At 36.4% G+C, this 24,173-nt stretch overlaps 1 protein-coding gene across 1 annotated transcript in view; it reads right to left on the bottom strand.

The window, feature by feature from the left end:
• The window catches only part of LOC122812216 (adhesion G protein-coupled receptor E1-like), a 1,201,768-nt gene that overhangs the window by 745,676 nt on the left and 431,919 nt on the right, over positions 1–24,173 (bottom strand). Inside the window, exons 8-10 of the mRNA XM_044084558.1 lie at positions 23,192–23,344; positions 11,629–11,781; positions 8,240–8,404 (exon numbers count right to left, since the gene is read on the bottom strand). Coding sequence (XP_043940493.1) covers positions 8,240–8,404; positions 11,629–11,781; positions 23,192–23,344 — 471 coding nt within the window. The remainder of the gene's footprint in view (positions 1–8,239; positions 8,405–11,628; positions 11,782–23,191; positions 23,345–24,173) is intronic.

Genomic DNA, 24,173 nt, shown 5'->3' with positions numbered 1-24,173 from the left:
CAATTGCCATAATTGAGTTTTCTTCTAAATGACTATAAACTCTGTCTGCATCAATTCCAGTGTGTAGTTTATACCTCATTGGAAGACAAGTTATTGGTCTATAATTTTTAGCATAGCTTGCAGGTTCAGTCTTAAGTAGGAGCATCATTTTTCCTGTTGTTAGCCAGGCTGGTGTCTGTTCTGGGTGTACATATAAATAGTTCTTACTCATGGCTAAATCTTCCTGCAAAGATGTTAATACTTTCAGCCAGAAGTTAGGTACTGCATCTGGGCCTGGGGTTTTCCAATTAGATACTTTTCTTAACTTTGTTTCAATCTCCCTGGCTGTTACTTCATCCCATGTCATATCCTGTACATTTGCACATCTTATTCTTTCTTTTACTTCTTCTATCCATTTATCATCTTTCTTATGTTTCATAGGATCTTCATAAATACTTCTCCAAAATGAATCTATTTCTTCTTTTCTTGGTGGTCTTTCAATTCATTTTACCTTGTTTCCCAATTCTCTATAAAACTTTTTTTTGGGTCATCAATCAATTATTTATTTTGTACTTTTTCTTTATATTTATCTGTGTATCTTCTAAGTTTTTCTGCCTGTGCTGATATATTTAGTTTATTTGAGATAGTGCATGACAAATCCTGATCTGCTATAATACTGCTCATTGCTTTAATCATGTCTATCTTTCTGAGGTTTTTTTGTTGATCTGTTCCCTCTTCTATTCTCTTTTAACAGAGATACTTCTTGTCTTAATTGCATTATAGTTTTGTTTATTTGATACTTCCATGATGGCATTCAATTTCTCCCCCTTCTTTCTCTTACTACCCTGTGTTCTTGTGGTAGGACTTTATCTGTTATTAATTTCACTGCACAGTAATGCATCCTATTTACTTCTGTTATATTGCATGAATCTTTATAGACATTCCTAATTACTGTGTTCATTTGTTTTATCAAACTTCTATTTTTTTGGATTTTATTGACCTTCTGCTATCATTTGTTTTATCAAACTTCTAATTTTTTGGATTTTATTGACCTTCTGCTATCTGTTTCTTTCATTGATCTTAATATGTCTATCCATCTCTATTAGTTCAAGTAACTCTTCTTTTGGATCATTTTCTTCTAAACTGAGGGCACATTCTTTGCCATTTCCTGCGGACATTTTATAGAAATTTCCAGAGCTTCTTCCTGTGCCATGTTCTCTTCAGTTTCACCCCATTTCATCTGTTGCTTTTTCATATGGGAACTCACTGGTCTTATACTCCACTGCATTGACTGTGTTAGCATTGTCATAGTTTCCTGTTGTTTGCCTTGGTATATAGCTCCAACTGAACCTTTGTATTGGTTTCCTATGGAAGGCTCCAAAGAATCTTCATATGTCAACTAACTAAATGCTCAGATAACAACACAACATAGTAGAGCAATGGACACCCAAATTAAGAAGAAACCATTGGTTTCTTCTTAATTTGGGTGTCCATTGCTCTACTATGTTGTGTTGTTATCTGAGCTATATTTTCCTCCCTAAATCCTTCACTTTGCAGGTAATCCATAACCTTAGTTTCTATTTCTTTAGCTTCTCTCTTACTAATACTCTTTTCTACTTTTCCTCTGTTTTCTTATTTTTGAATGGTAGCATTTTCCATATCTGAATGTCTTTGCCTGTATTTCTCTTCAAATATCTTTGGCATTGTTCTTTCTGCATTGATTAGTTTTGATTTCTCCTTTGCATAAATATTGCACCATGGTGGTGCTGCGGTAGCATTGTCACCTCACAGTTGGACGTTGCCCGTTCGATTCTCAGTTAGAGCATCTTCTGTGTGGCAACATGCATGAACGGGTGTTCTTTCATTGAAGGTTGTGCATTAGGCCCAGCAAGCCAGCGCGTAAAACTCTACTGCCAATCATTAGCAGACCGGAGTTCCGGTGTGGCGACCCCTAACCGGGAAAAGCCGAAAGACACAAACAAACAATTAAATCTCTTTTTCCTTCCCATGTCCATATTTCTTCTTCAGATGTCTCTTGCTCCTCCTGTTTCTCCTTACTTTGGGGACTAGTTGTTCCATCATACTATGATATGACCTGTATTGGACTTTTTACACTGAATCTTTCATTTTGCAATTATTCCATAACTTCAGTTTCTATTTATTTTTTAACTTCTACTTGATTAATCTTCTGTTCTACATTCCCTCTTTGTGATCTTATTTTTTTTTATTGTGAATTTTTACATATCTGAATGCCTTTGCCTATATTTCTCTTTGAATATCTTTGGGGCTGTCTTTTTTATGCTGATCAATTTGGCTTTCTCCTTTGCATAAACATTGCACCATATCAGATCTCTCTTCCTTTCCCATGTCCACATTTCTTTTTTATACCCTTCACATGTCTCTAAATTTTGTCTTTAAAGTTTCTCACTTCCTCCGTCACTTCTTTTTCCACATGGCACATGATTTCTTGGTCTATATAGTGTTTTTCACATATCTGTTGTATTGATGAACACACATTTTATTTAAAGCTTCTGACAGTTTTTCTTGAGGGAGTATTTTTCTTTCCTCTAATTTTTCTCTTAATCCTTTCCTATATCTTTTGCCTGAAAATTCTGGACTTCTTGCATAACAGTAACAATACATAACTTCTTCCTTATCCTCAATTGTCCACTCTGTCATCTATATGGCTCTTTTTTGGCCTATCAGTTTTTGTGATTTTTGTGGAATGCTGCTTTCTTCTATAACAGGAGGGCCAACCTTCCCCTGGGCTTGGCCTAGCCCCATTGTAGGAATATTTCCATGTCTTGAGGATTCTACACTGTCATTTTCTCCAGTCCTGGTACCAGTGTGCTTACCAGAACTGGGCCCTTTTTTATCCTGGGACTTGTGCACCCAGCTATTTTCTTCATTTTTTAACATACTTCTATCCATGATATATGCTATATAAAATGCAGTCTATATATCAGTGTCATCTTGGTGAAAATTTGTGAAAAACAGGGTCCACCTCATGAAGGTACTCACCAAGACTTGAGGATGAATTCAGTTCCAGCAATAATTACCTCCTTCTGCTGATTTTATCATCTTTGCTGATTTTATCATCTCTCCATTCGGACCCCATTGATGCAGTGTTCTTGGCCTTAGAGAGAGCATTAAGGACCTACTCCCTAGTGATAGTAGGGAGATTTATATTTGATGGTATTTCCTGAGGGAAAGTTGTGGAGGAGAGAGGGGAAAAGTTGGAACTGAATTTGTCAGTCAGTAGGTTTGCTGTATCTTCTGGCTCATAAAAGGTGACTCCATTAACAATGACTTTTGCACACAATTATGTATTGTCTTTGAGTTTGCAAACATAGGTAAAGAATGCCTTGTGGTTGTCCTTGGTAAAACCAAATTTACCTCAGAGTTGGCTTTAGTAGACTTCATTTGTCTACTGGGTTTGTTATTTAATTTGATGAGAGTACTTTTATCCTACTGGGTACTGCTGGGTACTGCATCTCCTAATTTTTGCCATGATTTTGTTCCTTCTTTTACAAATATATTGATATTGTGATTCCACCAGGGTGGTTTGTTTTTTGAGATGGTTCTGTACTTCAAGAAAAAGCTAGCCAAGCTAGAGTTTTCAGTGTGTGTTACCTTAAATGTCCTGTAATAGAGGTCCTTAGAATATCTGCAAATGACCCCTTAAGGACATCATATGTTTTAGCTATATAAGTCTTTATGGATACATACATGAGTGGAGAATGGTATCAAAGGCCTTGGCCAGATCAAGGTAGGCTGTATGAACTGCTTTGCCCTCATCTACAGCTCTGATGACTGACTCATAGAAGTCAACCAGGTTGAGCAGGCATGATCTACCTTTCACAAAACCAAATTGCATGGGATCTAGAGTTTGGCAATTCCCTATATCCTTATTAATTAGGTCCATAGCCTTACATATCAGACTCATCGGGCTAATGGGGTGATAATTCCCAGGGTTGGTACTTGCTCCCACTTTATGGAGAGGGATGACTGTAGAAGTGCACCATTTGGTAGGGACAAATCCTGAGGTAAGTCTGTGATTGAACAGGTCACACAGATGTGGTGGAAATTCACTTTGTAGTTCATGTAGAACACATCCAGGGATATTGTCGGGTCCCATGGAAGCTGTATTCTTGGCCTTGGACAACGGAGCTTTAACTTGTGCTGCAGTACTGCTGGGTGCCTGGCATTCCTCGGTATTGTGACTGGTCCTTTAGGGGGGAGAGAGGGGTAAAGTTGGCACTGAATCTATCGGCCAGTATTTTGGCAATATCTGTTGGGTCAGTATAGGAGGTACCATTGTGCAGTAACTCAGAGCAAACCTGGGTATTGCCATGGAGATTCTTGATATAACTATAGAAGGATATGTGTTTTTTTTTGTGTCTGCCACAATTTTACCTTCATAGCAGGCTTTAGATGTTTTGACGAGGGATCTTAACTTTTTGTTGAGGCTAATAAGGACGGTTTTCTAGTCTTGGGACTTCACCTTTATCTGCAACAGTTTCTTCCTTCTGTTGTAGAGTTTATTAATGGCAGGAGACCACCAGATTGGCTTCCTTTTTTGGAGGAGAGTGTCTTGGTTTTGTTGGGTATGGCTAGTTCCATGCATTTGTGTACATGTTCGTACAGTACATTGTTGTATGATTTGGCAGTCATGCATCTATTTTATATTGACATGGGTGCCATGAAGTTAGCCACCTCTGTTTTTAGGAGCTCAAAGTCAGCTTTGGAGAAGTTTTTCCTGGTGGTTAACTTTGCGTGGGGTGTGGGTGAGATGTAGATTTCCATGTTGATTAGTTTGTGGTCAGATCTAACCAGTGAGGAATTGACTACTGGTGTAGAGCAGTGGTTGCCCATGTTAGTAATAACTAGATCAAGGATGTTGCTTCCTCTAGTGGGGGTAAGAATGAGCTGGTGCAGGACATTGGAACTGATGAATTCCAGCAAGTGCTGAGTCAGTGTATTGGTGCATGAGTAGTTTTTCCAGTTGATGGAGGGCCAGTTGAAGTGACCTGAAGTATCTCAGATGCATTATGCTGGACTACTAGTCTGGAGGTGTGCATATCCTTTATGAATATGGAGACACCACTGCCTTTGGAGCTTTGGTCCATGTCCTGGGGCCGAAAGGTGTGGAATGAGTTATAGCATGGTAGTGCAGGGGTGATTTCTGCTGCTTTAAACCAGGTCTCTGTTACAGCACAAATGTCGATGTTCTCCATTTTGAGGAGTGCTTTGAGCAAGTGCATCTTGAGATTTAGACTTCTAACGTTGAGCAGCATGACCCTTTGATTGCATTTATTTATAGCTGTTACAGTGGTAATTTGGTCTTTGGAGCATCGCCTAAAAAATTCCCTATAGGAGTGGCAAGAACCTTAGCCAGTATCCGGAAACCCAGGGGTGACAGATGCAGGCCATCTCTGGCAAAGCACTAAGGTCTATATAAAACACAAATACTTCATAAAGAATTACACAGAAATAACCTGTAACAGGTCAATTTAATGGTACTTCACAAAGGAAAAACTCAGTACAGAAAGTAAAAAATCTCCAGTCAAGCGCTTTCGTCCATGAAAATTCAGGACTTCATCACAACAACATACACAGAATTACAAGTAGTTTAAATAGTAAGAAAACAGCATCTCCCATCAGTTAAAATTAGTGACATCACCACTAATTAAAGGTCTAGTGTAATTTAAAATCAGAAACTAAAACAGTCATGTTAAAATAGTAGATTTGTATTTCAAAATAGGTATTAGTAAACAGCAATCATTAATACCTGGGCTAGTATTGGCATTTAACCTCAGTTGCCAAAATAATTCCATTGTTTCCAGTTTATTTTGCCAATGTCTCCCCAGTTAAAATTAGTGACATCACCACAAATTAAAGGTCTAGTGTAATTTAAAATCAGAAACTAAAACAGTCATGTTAAAATAGTAGATTTGTATTTCAAAATAGGTATTAGTAAACAGCAATCATTAATACCTGGGCTAGTATTGGCATTTAACCTCAGTTGCACTATCTGTAAAATATCAAATTGGAATCCAATGCAAAGGGGTGAATTTTCTAAGTGCCTAAATAAACCATTGTTTTCATTTCTAGTTTGTATTGCGTATATATGCTCATAAATACATTTTCAAAAAGGTCTCTCGGTTCTCCCAATGTAAAATTGTTGACATCCTGTACACACTGCAATATATATACCAGACCCCTTGGCCCACAGTGTTCTGTGGCTAATCTGACCTTCATGACAGGGTCACCTCCACAGATGTCATACTCTTCCAGGATGTACCTACAGTAACTAAAAGCACCACATTTAAACATACCCTTAGAATTTAGATTTTTCGGGACCTTTGGGTGCCCTAACAAATATTTCAAGCTGTACTCAGTTCTATATACAAGCCTAGAGGTGTTACCAACACTCTGAAAAATCTCACTCTTGCCCCTAAATACAACCAAGTTCTTCTCCAATATCTGTCTCACCTTTCCACTAACGTCACCGTAAGTTAAAACCATAGATTAAACATATGACACCTTGTCAACCTGCGAGTTGTTTTCTACAAGGGGAATACCCAACAGTATCCCACAACCACCAGTGACCTGCTCACAAATGTTAATGATCATGTCCCTTGGGTAACCTCTATCTAAAAAAAATGAACAAGAGTTCCCATCTTGTAATTAAAAACTTCCAATTTGGAACACATCCTTGCCACCCTGACCATTTGGCCCTTGACAATATTTTTCTTAAGATGTTCAGGGTGCCAACTTTTGAAATCTAAAGAATCATTAGAGAAGGTGGGTTTTCTATAAATTTTAGAAATGAATTTTTTGTTATCCAAGTCTTTTACACAATGTCACATCCAAATAGTCCACTCTCTGGTCAGAGTGACTGGATGTGAACCTAATCACAAATACCATTAAGATAATATGAGAACTGTTCCCATCTACCATGAACCTTCCACAAAATAAAAAGGTCATCTAAAAACCTCAAATAACAGTAGTAGTTTTCTTGAAAGGGGCAAGTCAAAATATGTTTCCTTTCCCAGGAATACATTACAAGGTTAGCAAACAATAGGGCACAACTGGCCCCTATTGCTACACCCTTGACTTGCCTAAAGTATTCCCCTTCAAACACAAACCAGTTGTTCTTCAATATAACCTCCATTACCAATATAATGAAATTTAAGATTGACCCCATTAAAGTAGTTTTATCAATCAAAGCCTCTTGGAATAATTCTATGGTTTTGTAACTCTTATTGCTGTGGCATTACAATGAAGAGTTGTATTTTGTGTGACATTGTACTGAAGTTATTGGGATTTCAACAACAGGTATTCATTTAATCATTCATTTAACTCATTCAGATGTAATTTTTGAAAGTCATACCTTAGAGTTTATATTTAATGATTTGTTTGTTTAATGAAGTAGCAGATTCTCTAACATGGGAAAATTATGGTATTTCTGAAATATACCTTCAAGTTGAAAAGAAAATTATGTTGCATTTTAGAACTGATGACATTAGCAAACAGACAATTGAAACATATTTATGTGCACTTTATGCTCCAGGTTCTGATTTTATTAAAACAATGGATGCAAGGGGTATTTGGACCGGGGGCATTACAACTGTGGAATGGAATGCAGAAGTGGTATTATATGTTAGATATGCTGAAACTGTACTTTTGTCAAGTGTTGTTATACATGTGTCTATAGGGAGTTCTCAGATATGGGGACTACCCAAGACTTTTTTTTTTCTTTTCATATACAGACCAGTTCATTCCCATAATTGTGATATTTTGCACTTTTTTACAATGTGTCCAGCCAGTGAATTCTTTCTGTTGGGTCTGCATGCTAGTTACTATGATTAAGATGGGGAGGGGAGTCAAGTTTTTCTTTAGTTATGAATGCAGTTAAGATAATGTGCAAATCAGAATTATTCCATGCATGATGATGGTATGTTGTTCTTGGCATTTGTTTTCCTCTTTTGCTGGTTTGTGATACTAATGTTTTGACAGCTACGAATGCTGTAAGCATGGCTGAGTTACTCAAAGTTGCTGAGTCACCTTTACTGCAAGAAGGGCCCTGTCTTAATAAGGAAAAGTGCAAAGATTTGGTGAGAGTGTAGCTTCTACATATTAGTCCCATGTTAAAGTTAATTACATCGCAATGACAAAAAAAAAAACATATTAACAGAAAACAATGCAGATACCTTTTGTAACTTAAAACATTGCTATTAAAAACAAACCTGCTTACCATCACATTTAGAATTGCTTGCATTTGTGAACTGATGAGTGACTGTACTAGAGACAGTACTAGATGTGAATCCTGGTTGGCAGGCACAGCTATAGCTTCCTATTGTATTGTAACAAATGGAGTGATCACCACAGATATCCTTGTCCTGCTGGCACTCATCGATATCTGTATTTCACAGAACAAATAATCGTATTTATTATATATAGGAATATATGTGACAAGTACAGCTGTCAAACACATCAGGACTTGCAGTTTTCTCAATAATCAGCATTCAAGCACACACACACACGCACACACACACAGACACACACACACACACACACACACACACACACACACACACACACACACACACACATTCTCATATACACGTACATACATACACTCACACACACACATGCACACATGCACACACGCACACACACACACACACACACACACACACACACACACACACACACACACACACACACACACACACACACACACACTCACACTCAGGGAAAAAATACCTTCATACAGCCTCGTGCAAGCCTCTAAAGACACACACACACAAACATATTTACACAGATACAGACAGTAACAATACTTCTACTCCCATATCTTCTCTCAACCTACCTGCACCACAAGTACTGCCATAGGAATGAATGGCTGACTGTAATGTCAACACCATCACTTTTTCCTTCTAGAATGCAATTTTACCTGAACAACCTGGAAGTCACATACATTTCCAGGGGAATGCACATGACTAGCAATAGCCAAGCTCCCTTGCTTTGATTATTATGCAGCTTCACCAGCGAAACCACTGTCTTCACGGAGACACCTATGTGGGGAAGACCTCAGTGTTAGATAACTTTGGCACAAAAGGAAATATTGCCAGCCCAGCTATCTGGAATTTTGTAAATAATTATATGTTATTTGTGTATATTAATATGCTTTATATAGAAGTGTGGCAGAAGGGGATACTGCCAGCCCAGCTACCTAGAATTTTGTAAGTTGTTATATGTCATTTGTGAATACCAGCATGACGCGGTTGTTTGTGTTAACACTATATTAGAAATGTATGCTATGTGTGTATCAAGCTGCTGGTGCAAAATTGTGTGTAAAGTACTAAGCTTAAGGATGTGTCCATAGTGTACCTTACTGTTAAAGAACAGAAATGTATATTAACTATTGTACTTGTGTAAATGTATATGTTTTAATAGTGGGAACTACAACATATGGGGTTAACTTGCAAAACTTCAGAAAAATAGTTGAAATTCAGTTGTTTTATTATTGTTCTATAAAAGTTAGTTTCAGTGCAGCAAGGAGTTAGGATGTCTAGAACTAGGGTGCCTTCTGCATTTCTTGTAAGTGCTTTATTGTTTTATGTCTTTCATCAGTTGCAAAGATCTGAGAGATATGTATTTTTCACAGGGAGATGCTAAAATTCTGATAGTTTCTAACAAAAGGCAGGTTAGCTTGGGAACTGAAGTCAGGTGACAAAAAGTGATGTCATGGTACAAGTATCCCAGTGGCAATATTTGAGAAAATAATTTAATAATTCTCTGAGAGAGAGAGAGAGAGAAAGCGAGGGCATGTTGTGTCTTGTTTTTGACCTAGAGGCATCCACTCACCACTTCTACCTGTGTGTTATTCTGTAAATAAGTTTTTAGGGCATAGTAACTCTTTTAGGTTCAGATAAGAATGTAGTAAAGTATAGCTTATATGTTTTCATTATTTACTTGAGACTGTTCTGCAATGTTGGTTTAAATATTTCCTGTGATTTTGAACTCTGAAGTCACTGTGAACACATATTTAGTATTGTCTGGTTCTTTTATTATTTATTATTAAATATATTTAAACCTTTCAGTTGTGGCTGGTCTGTTTAAACATATTTAAGCTCTTAGGTACTTGCATATCTATTTGATGACACTGTACAAGTCACTCCTAATAGCCTGGCTTGGTCAAACTACCATTTGGATTAATAGTGACATTACAGAGCAAGATTGGACACCCTTTGTTAATGGCCTTAAAGTAACTGGTAAGTAGTGGCTGGTGGCAGTCAGAACTACCTTATAGTCTGGACAGAAGGGGGCATAGCTAGTAAACTTGTTCCAGCCATTCACAGGTGTGTGTTTGTGTTTGTATATAAATCAAATCTCAAAGTTTGTGTGTGTGTGTCAGCTACTCGGGCAGGGACATGAAGCACTGGATGGACAGAGAGGGTGCTGGAGGTCTTAGCTTGGCCACTGATCTGAGATCTCATCTGTATAGCTGTGCCAGTGGGGACTCTTATTGGGAATCTGGAGAAAGAGGTAGAGACCAGCCACAGGCTTACTGTGATCTCTGTGTGCTCTTAAGGGAAATTGCACTTTACTGTGTGCGTTCTTGTCATCCTCCCAGTGTGTACATTCCCCACTGTTGCCAGTGGTGAGGATTGAGACTCTTGAGTACTGGGCCAGTCCTGGGGCATCACAAACTCTATGAATTGGATTTTAGAAATGATGACATTAACAAACAGACTATTGAAACATATTTATGTGCACTTTATGCTCCAGGTTCTGATTTTGTTAAAACAATGGATGCAAGGGGTATTTGGACCGGGGCATTACAACTGTGGAATGGAATGCAGAAGTGGTATTATATGTTAGAAATGCAGAAACTGTACTTTTGTCAAGTGTTGTTAAACATGTGACTATAGGGAGTTCTCAGATATGGGCCTACCCAAGATGTTTTTGGGGTTGGAAGGGTGGCCTAATGGTTAAGGTGTTAGCCTTACAAACACAAAGTGCAAGGTTTGAGTCTCACAAGGAATAATTGGCTAGGCTTAAAATGGCTCACAAGGGCAGTTAGTTTAGTACCAATCTATGAACCTATAAACTTTTGATATACAGACCAGTTCATTCTTATAATTGCAATATTTTTCACTTTTTTTACAATGTGTCCAGCCAGTGTATTCTTTCTGTTGGGTCTTAATGCTAGTTACTATGATTAAGATCGGGAGGGGAGTCAAACAAGGCTGTCCCTTGAGTAGTTAAAAGTTTTTCTTTAGTTATGAATGCGGTTAAGATAATTTACAAATTAGAATTATTCCATGCATGATGATGGTATGTTGTTTGGGGCATTTATTTTCCTTTTTTATTGGTTTCAGATACTAATGATGTTTTGACAGCTAGGAATTCTGTAAGCATGGCTGAGTTACTCAAAGTTGCTGAGTCACCTTTACTGCAAGTTGGGATCTGTCTTAATAACGAAAAGTTCAAAGATTTGGGGAGAGTATAGCTTCTACAAATTAGTCCCATGTTAAAGTTTATTACACTGCAATGACAAAAAACAAACATTAACAGAAATCATTGCACATAACTTTTCTAACTAAAAACATTGTTATTAAACACAAACCTGCTTACCATCACATTTAGAATTGCTTGCATTTGTGAACTGATGAGTGACAGTCCTAGATGTGAATCCTGGTTGGCAGGCACAGCTATAGCTTCCTATTGTATTGTTACAAATGGAATGATCACCACAGATATCCTTGTCCTGTTGGCACTCATCAATATCTGTATTTCACAGAACAAATAATCGTATTTAATAAATATAGGAATATATGTCACTAGTACAGCTGTCAAACACATCATGACTTCCATTTTTCTCTTGTTCTTTGATTATTTATTATTAAATATATTTAAGACTTTCAGTTGTGGCAGGTCTGTTTAGACATATTTAAGCCCTTAGAGTACTTCCATATCTATTTGGTGGCAGCGTACAAGCCACTCCTAATAGCCTGGCTTGCTCAAACTACCATTTGGATTAATAGCGACATTACAGAGCAAAATTGGACACCCTTTGTTAAGGGCCTTAAAGTAGCTGGCAAGTAGTGGCTGGTGGCAGTCAGAACTACTTTATCTTCTGGGCAGAAGGGGGAATAGGTAGTAAACTTGTGCTAGCTTTTTACAGGTGTGTGTTTGCATATAAATCAACTCTCAAAGTGTGTGTGTGTGTGTGTGTGTGTGTGTGTGTGTGTGTGTGTGTGTGTGTGTGTGTGTGTGTGTGTGTGTGTGTGTGTGTGTGTGTGTGTGTGTGTGTGCCAGCTACTTGGGCAGGGACACAAAGCACTGGTTGGACAGAGAGGGTGCTGGAGGTCTTAGCTTGGCCACTCATCTGAGATCTCAACTCTATAGCTGTGCCAGTGGGGAGTCTTATTGGGGATCTGGAGAAAGAGGGAGAGACCAGCCCCAAACTGACTGTGATCTCTCTGTGCTCTTAAGGGAAATTGCACTTTACTCTGTGTGTTCATGTCATCCTCCCAGTGTGTACATTCCCCACTGCAGTGGTAAGGATTGAGGCTCTTGATTACTGGGCCAGTCCTGGGGCATCACAAACTCTATGAATTGGAAAGACTTAACTCAATGTGTAAACCTTCCATGTTAAGGCTTCTGCATTTAAAAGAGTTGTGATCTGGATTCCAATCATAATCATGTTGTATATATATATATATATATATATATATATATACATATATATATATATATATATATATATATATATATATATATATTTATACTAAAAAATTCACAGCAAGAACAGAGTGAAGTGCAGATCAGGAATGGAATATTCTCATTCATGGTAAGTACTTGCAATAACTGACTTGTGAAGAGACAGGTGGCCTGATCAAAATCTATGTATATGACTTAGAGTTTTAGTTCCTTCAATATACTACTACATAGAGAAAAAAGTGTAGGAGTGAAAATGCATTACAGCTTTGTTAGCTGTTGCATAGACAAACAGTGGCAGACTATAAGTGTCAAAGGCTTTGAAAGCTGTTAGATGTTTCACAATATAGCTAGCATGTTTTTAGCCAGAGAGTACCACCCCTATAAAGTAGATGATATAAGAAGGTATGTTCAGTCACAATGGGGAGACTAATACAAACCCCTATTGGGATGGGATTAACACCTAATGGACAAGAACAAATGGATATGAACTTTGAAAGAGCATTAATTAATCCTTAGACCCACTGGGGCTCCAATATTCTAGACGTGGTGATTACCAACATGGGAAATCGATGCTCCACACCTATGGTCACCCCCTCGTTGGTCAGGTCTGACCATAAACTAATCACCCTTTGACATCCACATCCCACCCCCACCCCACAGTAAGGAAACCTTCATAAAAAAACTTCACCAAAGCCACCTTCATGCTACTCAAGTCAGAAGTTACAAACTTCAGGACACCCATGCAGATGGGAACTGAAAGTCTGACTGCTGAATCCTATACTAAAGCACTGTACAAGCACATCCACTCGTACATGAATCATGCCATCTCCAAAACAGCCAAGACCCAGGAATACATCAGAAGGTTAGCAAACAATGGGGCACAACTGGCCCCCATTGCTAAAACTTTGACTTCTCTAAAGTATTCCCCTTCAAACACAAACCAGTTGTTCTTCGATATAACCACCATTACCAACATAATGAAATTTAAGATTGACCCCCTTAAGGTAGTTTTCTCAATCAAAGCCTCCTGGAATAATTTTATAGTTTGCAACTCTATTGTTGTGGCATTACAATGAAGAGTTCTATTTTGTGCTACATTGTTCTGAAGCTATTGGGCTTTCGCACAACAGGTATTCATTTAATCATTCATTTAACTCATTCAAATGTAGTTTTTGAAAGTCAGACCTTAACCTTTATATTTATTGATTTGTTTGTTTAATGAAGAAACAGATTTTCTAAAATGGGAAAATTATAGTATTTCTGAAATATAGTCTCAGGAACACCAAACAAGTATCACCACGATGTAGTAAAAGCTATTTTATTATAAAGAATAACAAGCGCTTTCGCATGCAACCAAGTATGCTTCTTCAGGTTACAATCAAATTAAAAAATTCATACACTTTTATAGGAATACCAATAATGTAATTAAATTATTAAATTACTTAATTTCCCACTTTTTCTTTACAATTAATTATCAGTCAATTAATTTAGCTGTTGCCATTTAAAGCAACATGATAGCATACCTAGAAAAATACATATATATATATAAAAAGAACATGATTAAAACCAGCAACCATTAGATAATAATCTCCGAAGGATAGATAGTAGAATCTATTCATAATGACAGAAATAATCTACTACAACTGAAAATCACCCTCTCATCGAGTAAATATGGGAAACTTCTTATTTAGAAAAACATACATATTTTTACTGCCCAACAAAGAAAGATATATGTACTAAGCTATTGCATCAGTACAGGGGATCAAATGTTCTATAAAACTCTTGTCTTCTTAAATATTTGATAACTTTACGAAGACAAAAAATACACATATTTATAAACTAATTATTTCTATAGTTAATTAAAATAAGTAAATGTAGTACTCAAACAACAATGCATGTCCCCATAAAATACAAATGTTGTGATCTAAAAAACCACAATAGATAGCTCTATTATTATATTTAATTCTGCACAAAAAAAAATATATATATATAAATATACAAATTAAGTGGATTAAAATCATTAAAAAACTTTAAAAATCTTTGAAAACTTCAACTGGGTCCATCATATATGTAAGATCTTCAACTCAAAACAAGTTGTTACTAGAACCTACTATCGCAAAGCCAAAACAGGTTTGATACTAATTGTACTATTAAGTCCTGGTATTATATGAGCCTTTAACCTCAAGATCCATTGAAGTTCAACATTTTCTAAGTGGGTCATGTTATCTCCTCTCTTTTTAATTTGTTTGACAACCTCTATTACTCGAAATTTGAAACTATGGTCTTGATACATACTGATATGTTTAGCTAAAGCATTAGTTAAAATCAGTTTCCTCATTTCATAAATGTGATTATAAACACGTGTTTACCAACATTGCTACGCCATCAAAAAAGGTAAAACTGAAAACGCATTAGCTAAGCACGTTACATGTAACCCAGGGCACAGTTTCACATTCATGGGCATTGATCATGTACCAGTATCCATTAGAGGTGGCCCTACTTCACTGGTTCTTGAAAACCGTGAATTGGAATGGCAGTTGAAACTTGATGCCTTTAATAACCCGGGTTTAAATGAGAATTGCAATATTGCACCTGTTCTTAAACTCAAGGCATTTCTGAGATGATGCTTATATTGAGAACACTTTTTCAGCTCTTGTTTGCCCTTATTTACTAGTTGGGCTGACTTATCTTAACCTTATTACAAAACAACAAATAGTTACTTTTATATTTTTAAAAAATTTCTGGTTTTATATTTATTCTCTTGATCTAATTATCCACTGGATTTGAGTTGCTTAGGCAACTTTCATTAATATTGTTTTTACATCTACTAAAAACCTCTTTATCTAATTTTACTTTCAAACATTTTCTATGTATATAAACTGTGTTACTGTTAACTGATGAGTTACTTTACTATGTATTTTTGTTTCTTTCACTCGGTATTGCCCTTTTAAGTGTATTGTCTTATTTTATTGAAAGGAAGTGATGTAATGTACCAAGTGCTACTTAGGTTCAAAAAGGTTTTGGCGCCCTTTTTGTACTTCTCTGATGAAGCTTCTCTCTTTTGGAGTAGGGAAAACGCTTGTTGTCTTTCCACAATAAATTTGCGTTAAGGAATATTACTTTGTGCTTTGGGCTTTGCTTTGACCAGGACCTTTTGTTGTACCAGTTTGTTTGCTTGTTTCCAGGTTTTTAACAGTTTGTTCTCCATGGCTTCTGATCTTGTGCCTAGCCCAAAAAGCCCTAATTTATTCGGTTCTGAACCAAAAGACAATGTGGATATTAATAAATTACTTCTGGCTGTGTCCCAGAGACTCGACTCGCTGAATGAGCGGTTGGATCACATTGAAAGACGTCCGGTGCACGCATTTACTTCTTTACCAACTTCTTCAACTAGCGCAAAGGGAACTGCTCGTACGGGAGACACTGAACAGTGTTCTTTGCCGCCAGCACAGCCTGTGCGTACAGAACCCGCTTTGGATAATCAAACAGCTCAAAATGCAGCTTTACAGAATGGACTTTCTGTTTCTAATACCAACGGATCTGCACTTATTGGTGTTTCTTCTTTGGCCGACTGGATTGACGACACTGGGGACTTGTTTGTGTTCCTAAAGCCTCTACAGAAGGATCTACCGGTGCCGACATCTGTGTCCCTAACTAAACAAGATGACATTCTAAGCAAGCTGAAGCTGTTTGATAATAAGGTACTTAAACTAAGAAAATTACAGTTGGAAGTTTATTATTTTAGACAATGCCTTAACGAAGACATTGTCCCTAAGGGTTTGAGGAACGGGTTTGTTCCTTCTAACTTAATTCCTGACTCTGACTTTCTAACTGACTTGGTTGTGCTGTTCCAAAAACAAGGGGCACAGCTACTGGAACTTATTATTAAATATTATGTTTTAAACATTGAGAAGTTAACGAATGAGGTCAACTTACTGGACAATGACATCAAATTGCATATTGACTTTTACAAGTTTAAGTTTGATTACAATCGCATTTTTTCAAGTGTTGATGCTTTTATGAGCAAGATTAAGACTAATAAGTCTAAAAAACTCTTTAGGGACAGATGTGCATACCAAGAAAATAGGGCCTACCCTCAACTGTCTAAAGCTAATAGTCAAAATGTAAATGATGACCTTGCTATCAACAAAGTTGATGCTAATAGAAATGGTGTTATATCAGATTTTACTGATTCCACAGCGGTAACTGTTCAACAGGAAGGTGGTCTTAGACGTAGTAATAGGAACCGCAAAAAGGCTGATGGTCCTGAAGGCCATGTTAGTAATTCTATAAACCTTAGCGATTCCACTTACAATGTTAGTGATAATTCCAGTTTTTTAGGGAAACACAACAACACACACAACAAGGGCAGGAACAGGAACTGGAACAGATAGTTAGTCCTAGTAACAATGACGAAAATATCCAATCACCTAATATTCTTTTTAATAGTAGAGGTGATTTTAAGGTTTATAACTTCACATCATTGTTACTGGAACCTGAACTCATCGAACTGTTGGCACTAGGTAATACATTTGTGCCTTCTAAGAAGTTTGATGTAGCCAAATTGTTGATTGATTTAAAATGCTATGTCAGAAAACTCAATTTAAGGCTGCTTTTCAACAATGAGGTGAATGTTCTGAACAACTCACTAACCCTATCGAGTACCTTTAACCCACCCTTACACCTTGGTTTAAGAATGTTCGAGAACATTTGCGAACTTGATGTTCGTCACTTGGACTTTTTTTGTAGAAGTACAAAAAATACTTCTAACATCACTAAGGTCCAATTTGAAGCTCTTAACAACTTATGTGCTTCCCCTGTGAGAATTATTAAACCGGACAAAGGGGGTGGGTTAGTTATTTTTGAAAATGATCAGTACACTCAAAGCATGTTTGAGGTTCTTGATTCTCAAGCTTATAGACCAGCATCACTGAATGAAATGAACAGTTGCTCAAATAGACTTAGAGGTTACTTTAGGGACATTTACCTTTTGGGAAGAATTGATGTGGACACATACAAATATATAGATATTGTTTCACCAAAAGTACCGGTAATGTTTGGAATACCAAAGGTCCACAAGAATAGTAGTGACCCCCCTATGAGAGCGTTAATAGATGGAAGATCTTCTATGACCTATCCATGTTCTAAATATGTAGACTTTTTGCTCTCTAAATACATTAAACTGGTACCCAGCATTTGTAAGGACTCTTGGTCTTTTTTGACCAATATTAATAGTATTCCTTTTAACAATCATTACAACTTTCTCACCATTGACGTTGTCGATTTGTACACCTCAATCCCTCACCAAGAAGTGGTTGAGTGGATTTGTTTACTCCTTAATGAACTTAAAGCACCTAAGGTTGAGATCGACAACGTCACTGAACTATTAGATATAGTTCTCACGTCTAACTTTTTCACCTTTGATGGTTCTATCTACTTGCAAACTCAAGGTGTGGCAATGGGCTCACCTTGCGGTGCCAGTGTTGCCAACCTTTTTATGGCACACTGGGAGAAAAACTTCCTTTTCAACAACCCAGATTGGATGAAACACATCCATTATTACACGAGATTTTTGGATGATGTTTTCATCCTCTTCGAAGGTGAGGCCACACTAGCAGAGTCATTAGTGGATTTTTTAAATACAACTACACCTTTCCTCAAGTTTACTTATAATTTTTCTAAGGAAAGCATTGACTATCTTGACGTGAAATTGACTAAAGATTCAACTATTTCTAGTCTTCAATCTTCCATTTTAGGAAAGCTACTTACTGCAATTCCTTTTTACACTATTCTAGCTCTCACCCTTACAAACAAAAAAGAGCTATTGTTAAAGGTCAACTGGTGAGGGCAGTAAGGATGTGCAGCAAGCTTTCCGATTTCATTTCTGAGTGTAACTTCTTGAAACAACTATTTATTAATAGAGGTTACCCTCAGGTTATGTTTGAGACTCTATTCAGTGAGGTTGAGCTTAAGAGATCTAATGGCTATTTTAAGCCTCTCCTCAACTGTGAGAAGGGAGTAGGAACAACTGTACAGGAACTTGTCGTTAATGAAGAAGAGATGAGTAATCCAGGTACAACAGTTGGGTTAACTACTGTACAAGGCTTGACCATCCCCCCTTTGAGTTTTATCACCACTTTCAACAGTAATTCTAATCAGATTTTGAGGATTATACAGAAAAATAGTTTTTTCATTGAAAGTAATCCACTCTTATTAGAAAAATTAGGTACTAGACCTTATGCTGTTTATAAAAGGGGAAAGAACATAAAGGAACTGTTACAGAGGAATACTTATTCACATCCTTATCCCTACAATAGACTTAAAGGAACTTTTTCTTGTGGAATGTGCAACTGGTGTAATGTAATTCGTGTTGGTTCCACCTTTTCTATTAGGGATAGGAAATTTGATATCAAATTTAAAATTAACTGTGAAACAAAGTCTATAGTGTACATTGCTTTCTGTGTGTGTTGCCCTGCGTTCTATGTCGGAAAAACCGACAGAAAATTTAAGGAGCGTGTTTACCAACATTGCTACGCCATCAAAAAAGGTAAAACTGAAAACGCATTAGCTAAGCACGTTACATGTAACCCAGGGCACAGTTTCACATTCATGGGCATTGATCATGTACCAGTATCCATTAGAGGTGGCCCTACTTCACTGGTTCTTGAAAACCGTGAATTGGAATGGCAGTTGAAACTTGATGCCTTTAATAACCCGGGTTTAAATGAGAATTGCAATATTGCACCTGTTCTTAAACTCAAGGCATTTCTGAGATGATGCTTATATTGAGAACACTTTTTCAGCTCTTGTTTGCCCTTATTTACTAGTTGGGCTGACTTATCTTAACCTTATTACAAATCAACAAATAGTTACTTTTATATTTTTAAAAAATTTATGGTTTTATATTTATTCTCTTGATCTAATTATCCACTGGATTTGAGTTGCTTAGGCAACTTTCATTAATATTGTTTTTACATCTACTAAAAACCTCTTTATCTAATTTTACTTTCAAACATTTTCTATGTATATAAACTGTGTTACTGTTAACTGATGAGTTACTTTACTATGTATTTTTGTTTCTTTCACTTGGTATTTCCCTTTTAAGTGTATTGTCTTATTTTATTGAAAGGAAGTGATGTAATGTACCAAGTGCTACTTAGGTTCAAAAAGGTTTTGGCGCCCTTTTTGTACTTCTCTGATGAAGCTTCTCTCTTTTGGAGTAGCGAAAACGCTTGTTGTCTTTCCACAATAAATTTGCGTTAAGGAATATTACTTTGTGCTTTGGGCTTTGCTTTGACCAGGACCTTTTGTTGTACCATAAATGTGATTATAGATACGATCTTTTAATCTTCTAGATGTCAAGCCTACGTAGTAGGCATCACATTTTTGGCATGTAGCTAAATAGATAACATTGGTAGTGTCACATGTGGCCTTTACTTTGAAATGGTATTGATAGTTCAGGCCTGGTACATCAAAATCTAAGTCTTTTGTAATATAGGCGCACATATTACATTTATTACATGGTGTAGTGCCAAGATATGAAGTCTTAATGCTATCAGAATCTGGATATACCTTCAAGTTGAAACGGAAATTATATTGCATTTTAGAACTGATGACATTAGCAAACAGACTATTGAAACATATTTATGTGCACTTTATGCTCCAGGTTCTGATTTTGTTAAAACAATGGATGCAAGGGGTATTTGGATCGGGGGCATTACGACTGTGGAATGGATTGCAGAAGTGGTATTATATGTTAGAAATGCAGAAACTGTACTTTTGTCAAGTGTTGTTATACATGTGACTATAGGGAGTTCTCAGACATGGGGAATACCCAAGACTTTTTTTTTTATATACAGACCAGTTCATTCCCATAATTTGTAAAAATGGTGCAACTGGTCAATGACCTATAACAACAGAACAAAAGAAAGAAATTTTCACCGAAACAATGAAGCCAATAACGGTTTAATGCTCAATAGTCCACAAAAGTTACACTTGGATGTCTACGAACAACTAAGCGCTTTCGCCAAGGTTAAAAAACCATAGGCATCTTCAGAGTTGTTCGTTTACAATGCATTCTCCCCTTTTATATAATATCAATTTCATTAATTAACCAATCATTCAATAAAAATTGACAATCATTAAAGACACAGTAAAATGCTGACTTACACCTAACTAATATTTAAAAATACTTATCAATTGTCAAATGTGAAAGACCAACATATATAAACACAAATATAACACTTTAGAATGTGCTTTAAACTTCAGTATTCACTAATACTTCTATTGTATATTATTCTCACTAAACAATCATGTCTACTGATATATAAAAATATATATAAAAATATATATATATATAAAAAAATTCAAGTTGTACTTTCATTGCCTGTTGGTAAATAACATATAAAAATAAATAAACATATGAGATTAACATGCATTCTCCTATCCTGAAATAACACATAAATCTTTTTATAAACTGCCCAATGTTGTTCTGCTTTATTTTTAAAAAAGGCTTTATAGAAATAAATTCATTGAGCCCTGGCAGACTTGTTGCATCAGTCCGTATTTGCCACATAGACTCATGTGCCTCTAAAATGGACTCCCAATCTCCACCCCACTTATTTTCAATGATTTTATCAGTGACAAAAAATAAAAATTTACTGAAGTTAACACACTGCCTAGAGTGCAAATATAAGGCATTATGTAAGTCCTTATTTTTAATAGCTCTTAGATGCTTGCTAATCCTGTCCCTTAATCAACGGGTGGTCTTCCCTATGTAGAAACCAGGACAGGAAAGACAAGTGGCCACACAGGCCACTCTCTTGGAGTTGCAATTACATTTACCTGGACAATTTACTGAGACACCAAACCCACTGATGTCCACATAAGGACCATTGTTGATATACCTACAATACCTACAATTCTCACACTTGGACATATAAGAAACTTCACTGAAATCAACATATTGTGCCTCCAATATATTTTTAATGTTATTAGGGGTAATAATATTTTTAATGTTATTAGGTGTCTCAGTGAATAGTCCAGGTAAATGTAATTGCAACTCCAAGAGAGTGGTCTACGTGGCCACTTGTCTTTCCTGTCCTGGTTTCTACATAGGGAAGACCATCCGTTGATTAAGGGACAGGATTAGCGAACATCTAAGAGCTATTAAAAATAAGGACCTACATAATGCCTTATATTTGCACTCTAGGCAGTATGTTAACTTCAGTAAATTTTTATTTTTTGTCATTGATAAAATCATTGAAAATAAGTGGGGTGGAGATTGGGAGCCCATTTTAGAGGCACATGAGTCCATGTGGCAAATACGGACTAATGCAACAAGTCTGTCAGGGCTCAATGAATTTATTTCTATAAAGCCTTTTTTAAAAATAAAGCAGAACAACATTGGGTAGTTTATAAAAAGATGTATGTGTTATTTCAGGATAGGAGAATGCATGTTAATCTCATATGTTTATTTATTTTTATATGTTATTTACCAACAGGCAATGAAAGTACAACTTGAATTTTTTATATATATATTTTTATATATATTTTTATATATCAGTAGACATGATTGTTTAGTGAGAATAATATACAATAGAAGTATTAGTGAATACTGAAGTTTAAAGCACATTCTAAAGTGTTATATTTGTGTTTATATATGTTGGTCTATCACATTTGACAATTGATAAGTATTTTTAAATATTAGTTAGGTGTAAGTCAACATTTTACTGTGTCTTTAATGATTGTCAATTTTTATTGAATGATTGGTTAATTAATGAAATTGATATTATATAAAAGGGGAGAATGCATTGTAAATGAACAACTCTGAAGATGCCTATGTTTTTTTAACCTTGGCGAAAGCGCTTAGTTGTTCGTGGACATCCAAGTGTAACTTTTGTGGACTATTGAGCATTAAACCGTTATTGGCTTCATTGTTTCGGTGAAAATTTCTTTCTTTTGTTCATTCCCATAATTGTTACATTTTGCACTTTTTTTACAATGTGTCCAGTCAATGTGTATTCTTTCTGTTGGGACTGCAGGCTAGTTACTATGATTAAGATGGGGAGGGGAGTCAAGCAAGGCTGTCCCTTGAGTAGTTAAATTTTTTCTTTAGTTATGAATGCAGTTAAGATAACGTACAAATCAGTTCTATTCCATGCATGATTATGGTATGTTGTTCATGGCATTTGTTTTCCTCTTTTGTTGGTTTGTGATACTAATGTTGTTTTGACAGCTTGGAATGCTGTAAGCATGGCTGAGTTACTTAAAGTTGCTGAGTCACCTTTGCTGCAAGTAGGGCTCTGTCTTAATAAGGAAAAGTGCAAAGATTTGGGGAGAGTTTAGCTTCTACACATTAGTCCCATGTTAAAGTTTATTACATCGCAATGACAAAAAAGAAACATATTAACAGAAAACAATGCATATAACTTTTCTAACTAAAAACATTGCTATTAAACACACACCTGCTTACCATCACATTTAGAATAGCTTGCATTTGTGAACTGATGAGTGAGAGTCCTAGATGTGAATCCTGGTTGGCAGGCACAGCTATAGCTTCCTATTGTATTGTTACATATGGAGTGATCACCACAGATATCCTTGTCCTGCTGGCACTCATCGATATCTGTATTTCACAGAACAAATAATCATATTTATTATATATAGAAATATACATCACTAGTACGGCTGTCAAACACACCATGACTTGCAATTTTCTCAATAATCAAGATTCAAAGAAGACAATAAATTTATCACCAGCTCCTCCATGTGAAGAACTTGCTTGCTTTAAAGTTTGACTAAGAAGCATTCCCTTACTTTAAAGAAATAAATAGGTAAGTGTAATTTTATTTCTACAGAACTTGTTTTCTGGATAATATTGCAGATAGTCTTAAAAATAAACCCTGTGGTACAATAAAATCCTCATGCTAACTGCCCAGTGCAGGTTGCGCAGTTAGTGCAATAAGAAAATATAATTTAGAGGCAGGTATAGCTACAATTAGAAAGAGCTCACTATTGTCTCATTATCACACTTCTGAATCAAACACTAGCACTATCAGACCTGACCACACTAGTATTCTCCTTAAGGCCCATGCACCACATTACCAAAGGGATGCTCTACATACATGCACACACACAATTGGCATCCATCTCCTCACACATCGCACACAAATACATAGACACATACACACACACAGTCCCAAAAATTCTCACACTCCCATTCTCTCATCAACAATCAAGACTCACCACACTTGATCATACTGATAGGAAAATTCATACATACTTTGGGATGTACAGTCCAACACACACACATACAACACACACACACACACACACACACACACACACACACACACACACACACACACACACACACACACACACACACTCACTCAGGTAAACATCCTTTCACACAGCTTCATTCAAGCCTCTAAAGAAACACACACACACACACA

Source organism: Protopterus annectens, chromosome 9.part0 (assembly GCF_019279795.1).
Source record: "Protopterus annectens isolate FY-2018-M chromosome 9.part0, PAN1.0, whole genome shotgun sequence".
Lineage (NCBI taxonomy): Eukaryota > Metazoa > Chordata > Ceratodontiformes > Protopteridae > Protopterus > Protopterus annectens.
This window is presented reverse-complemented; position numbering and strand designations above follow the sequence as displayed.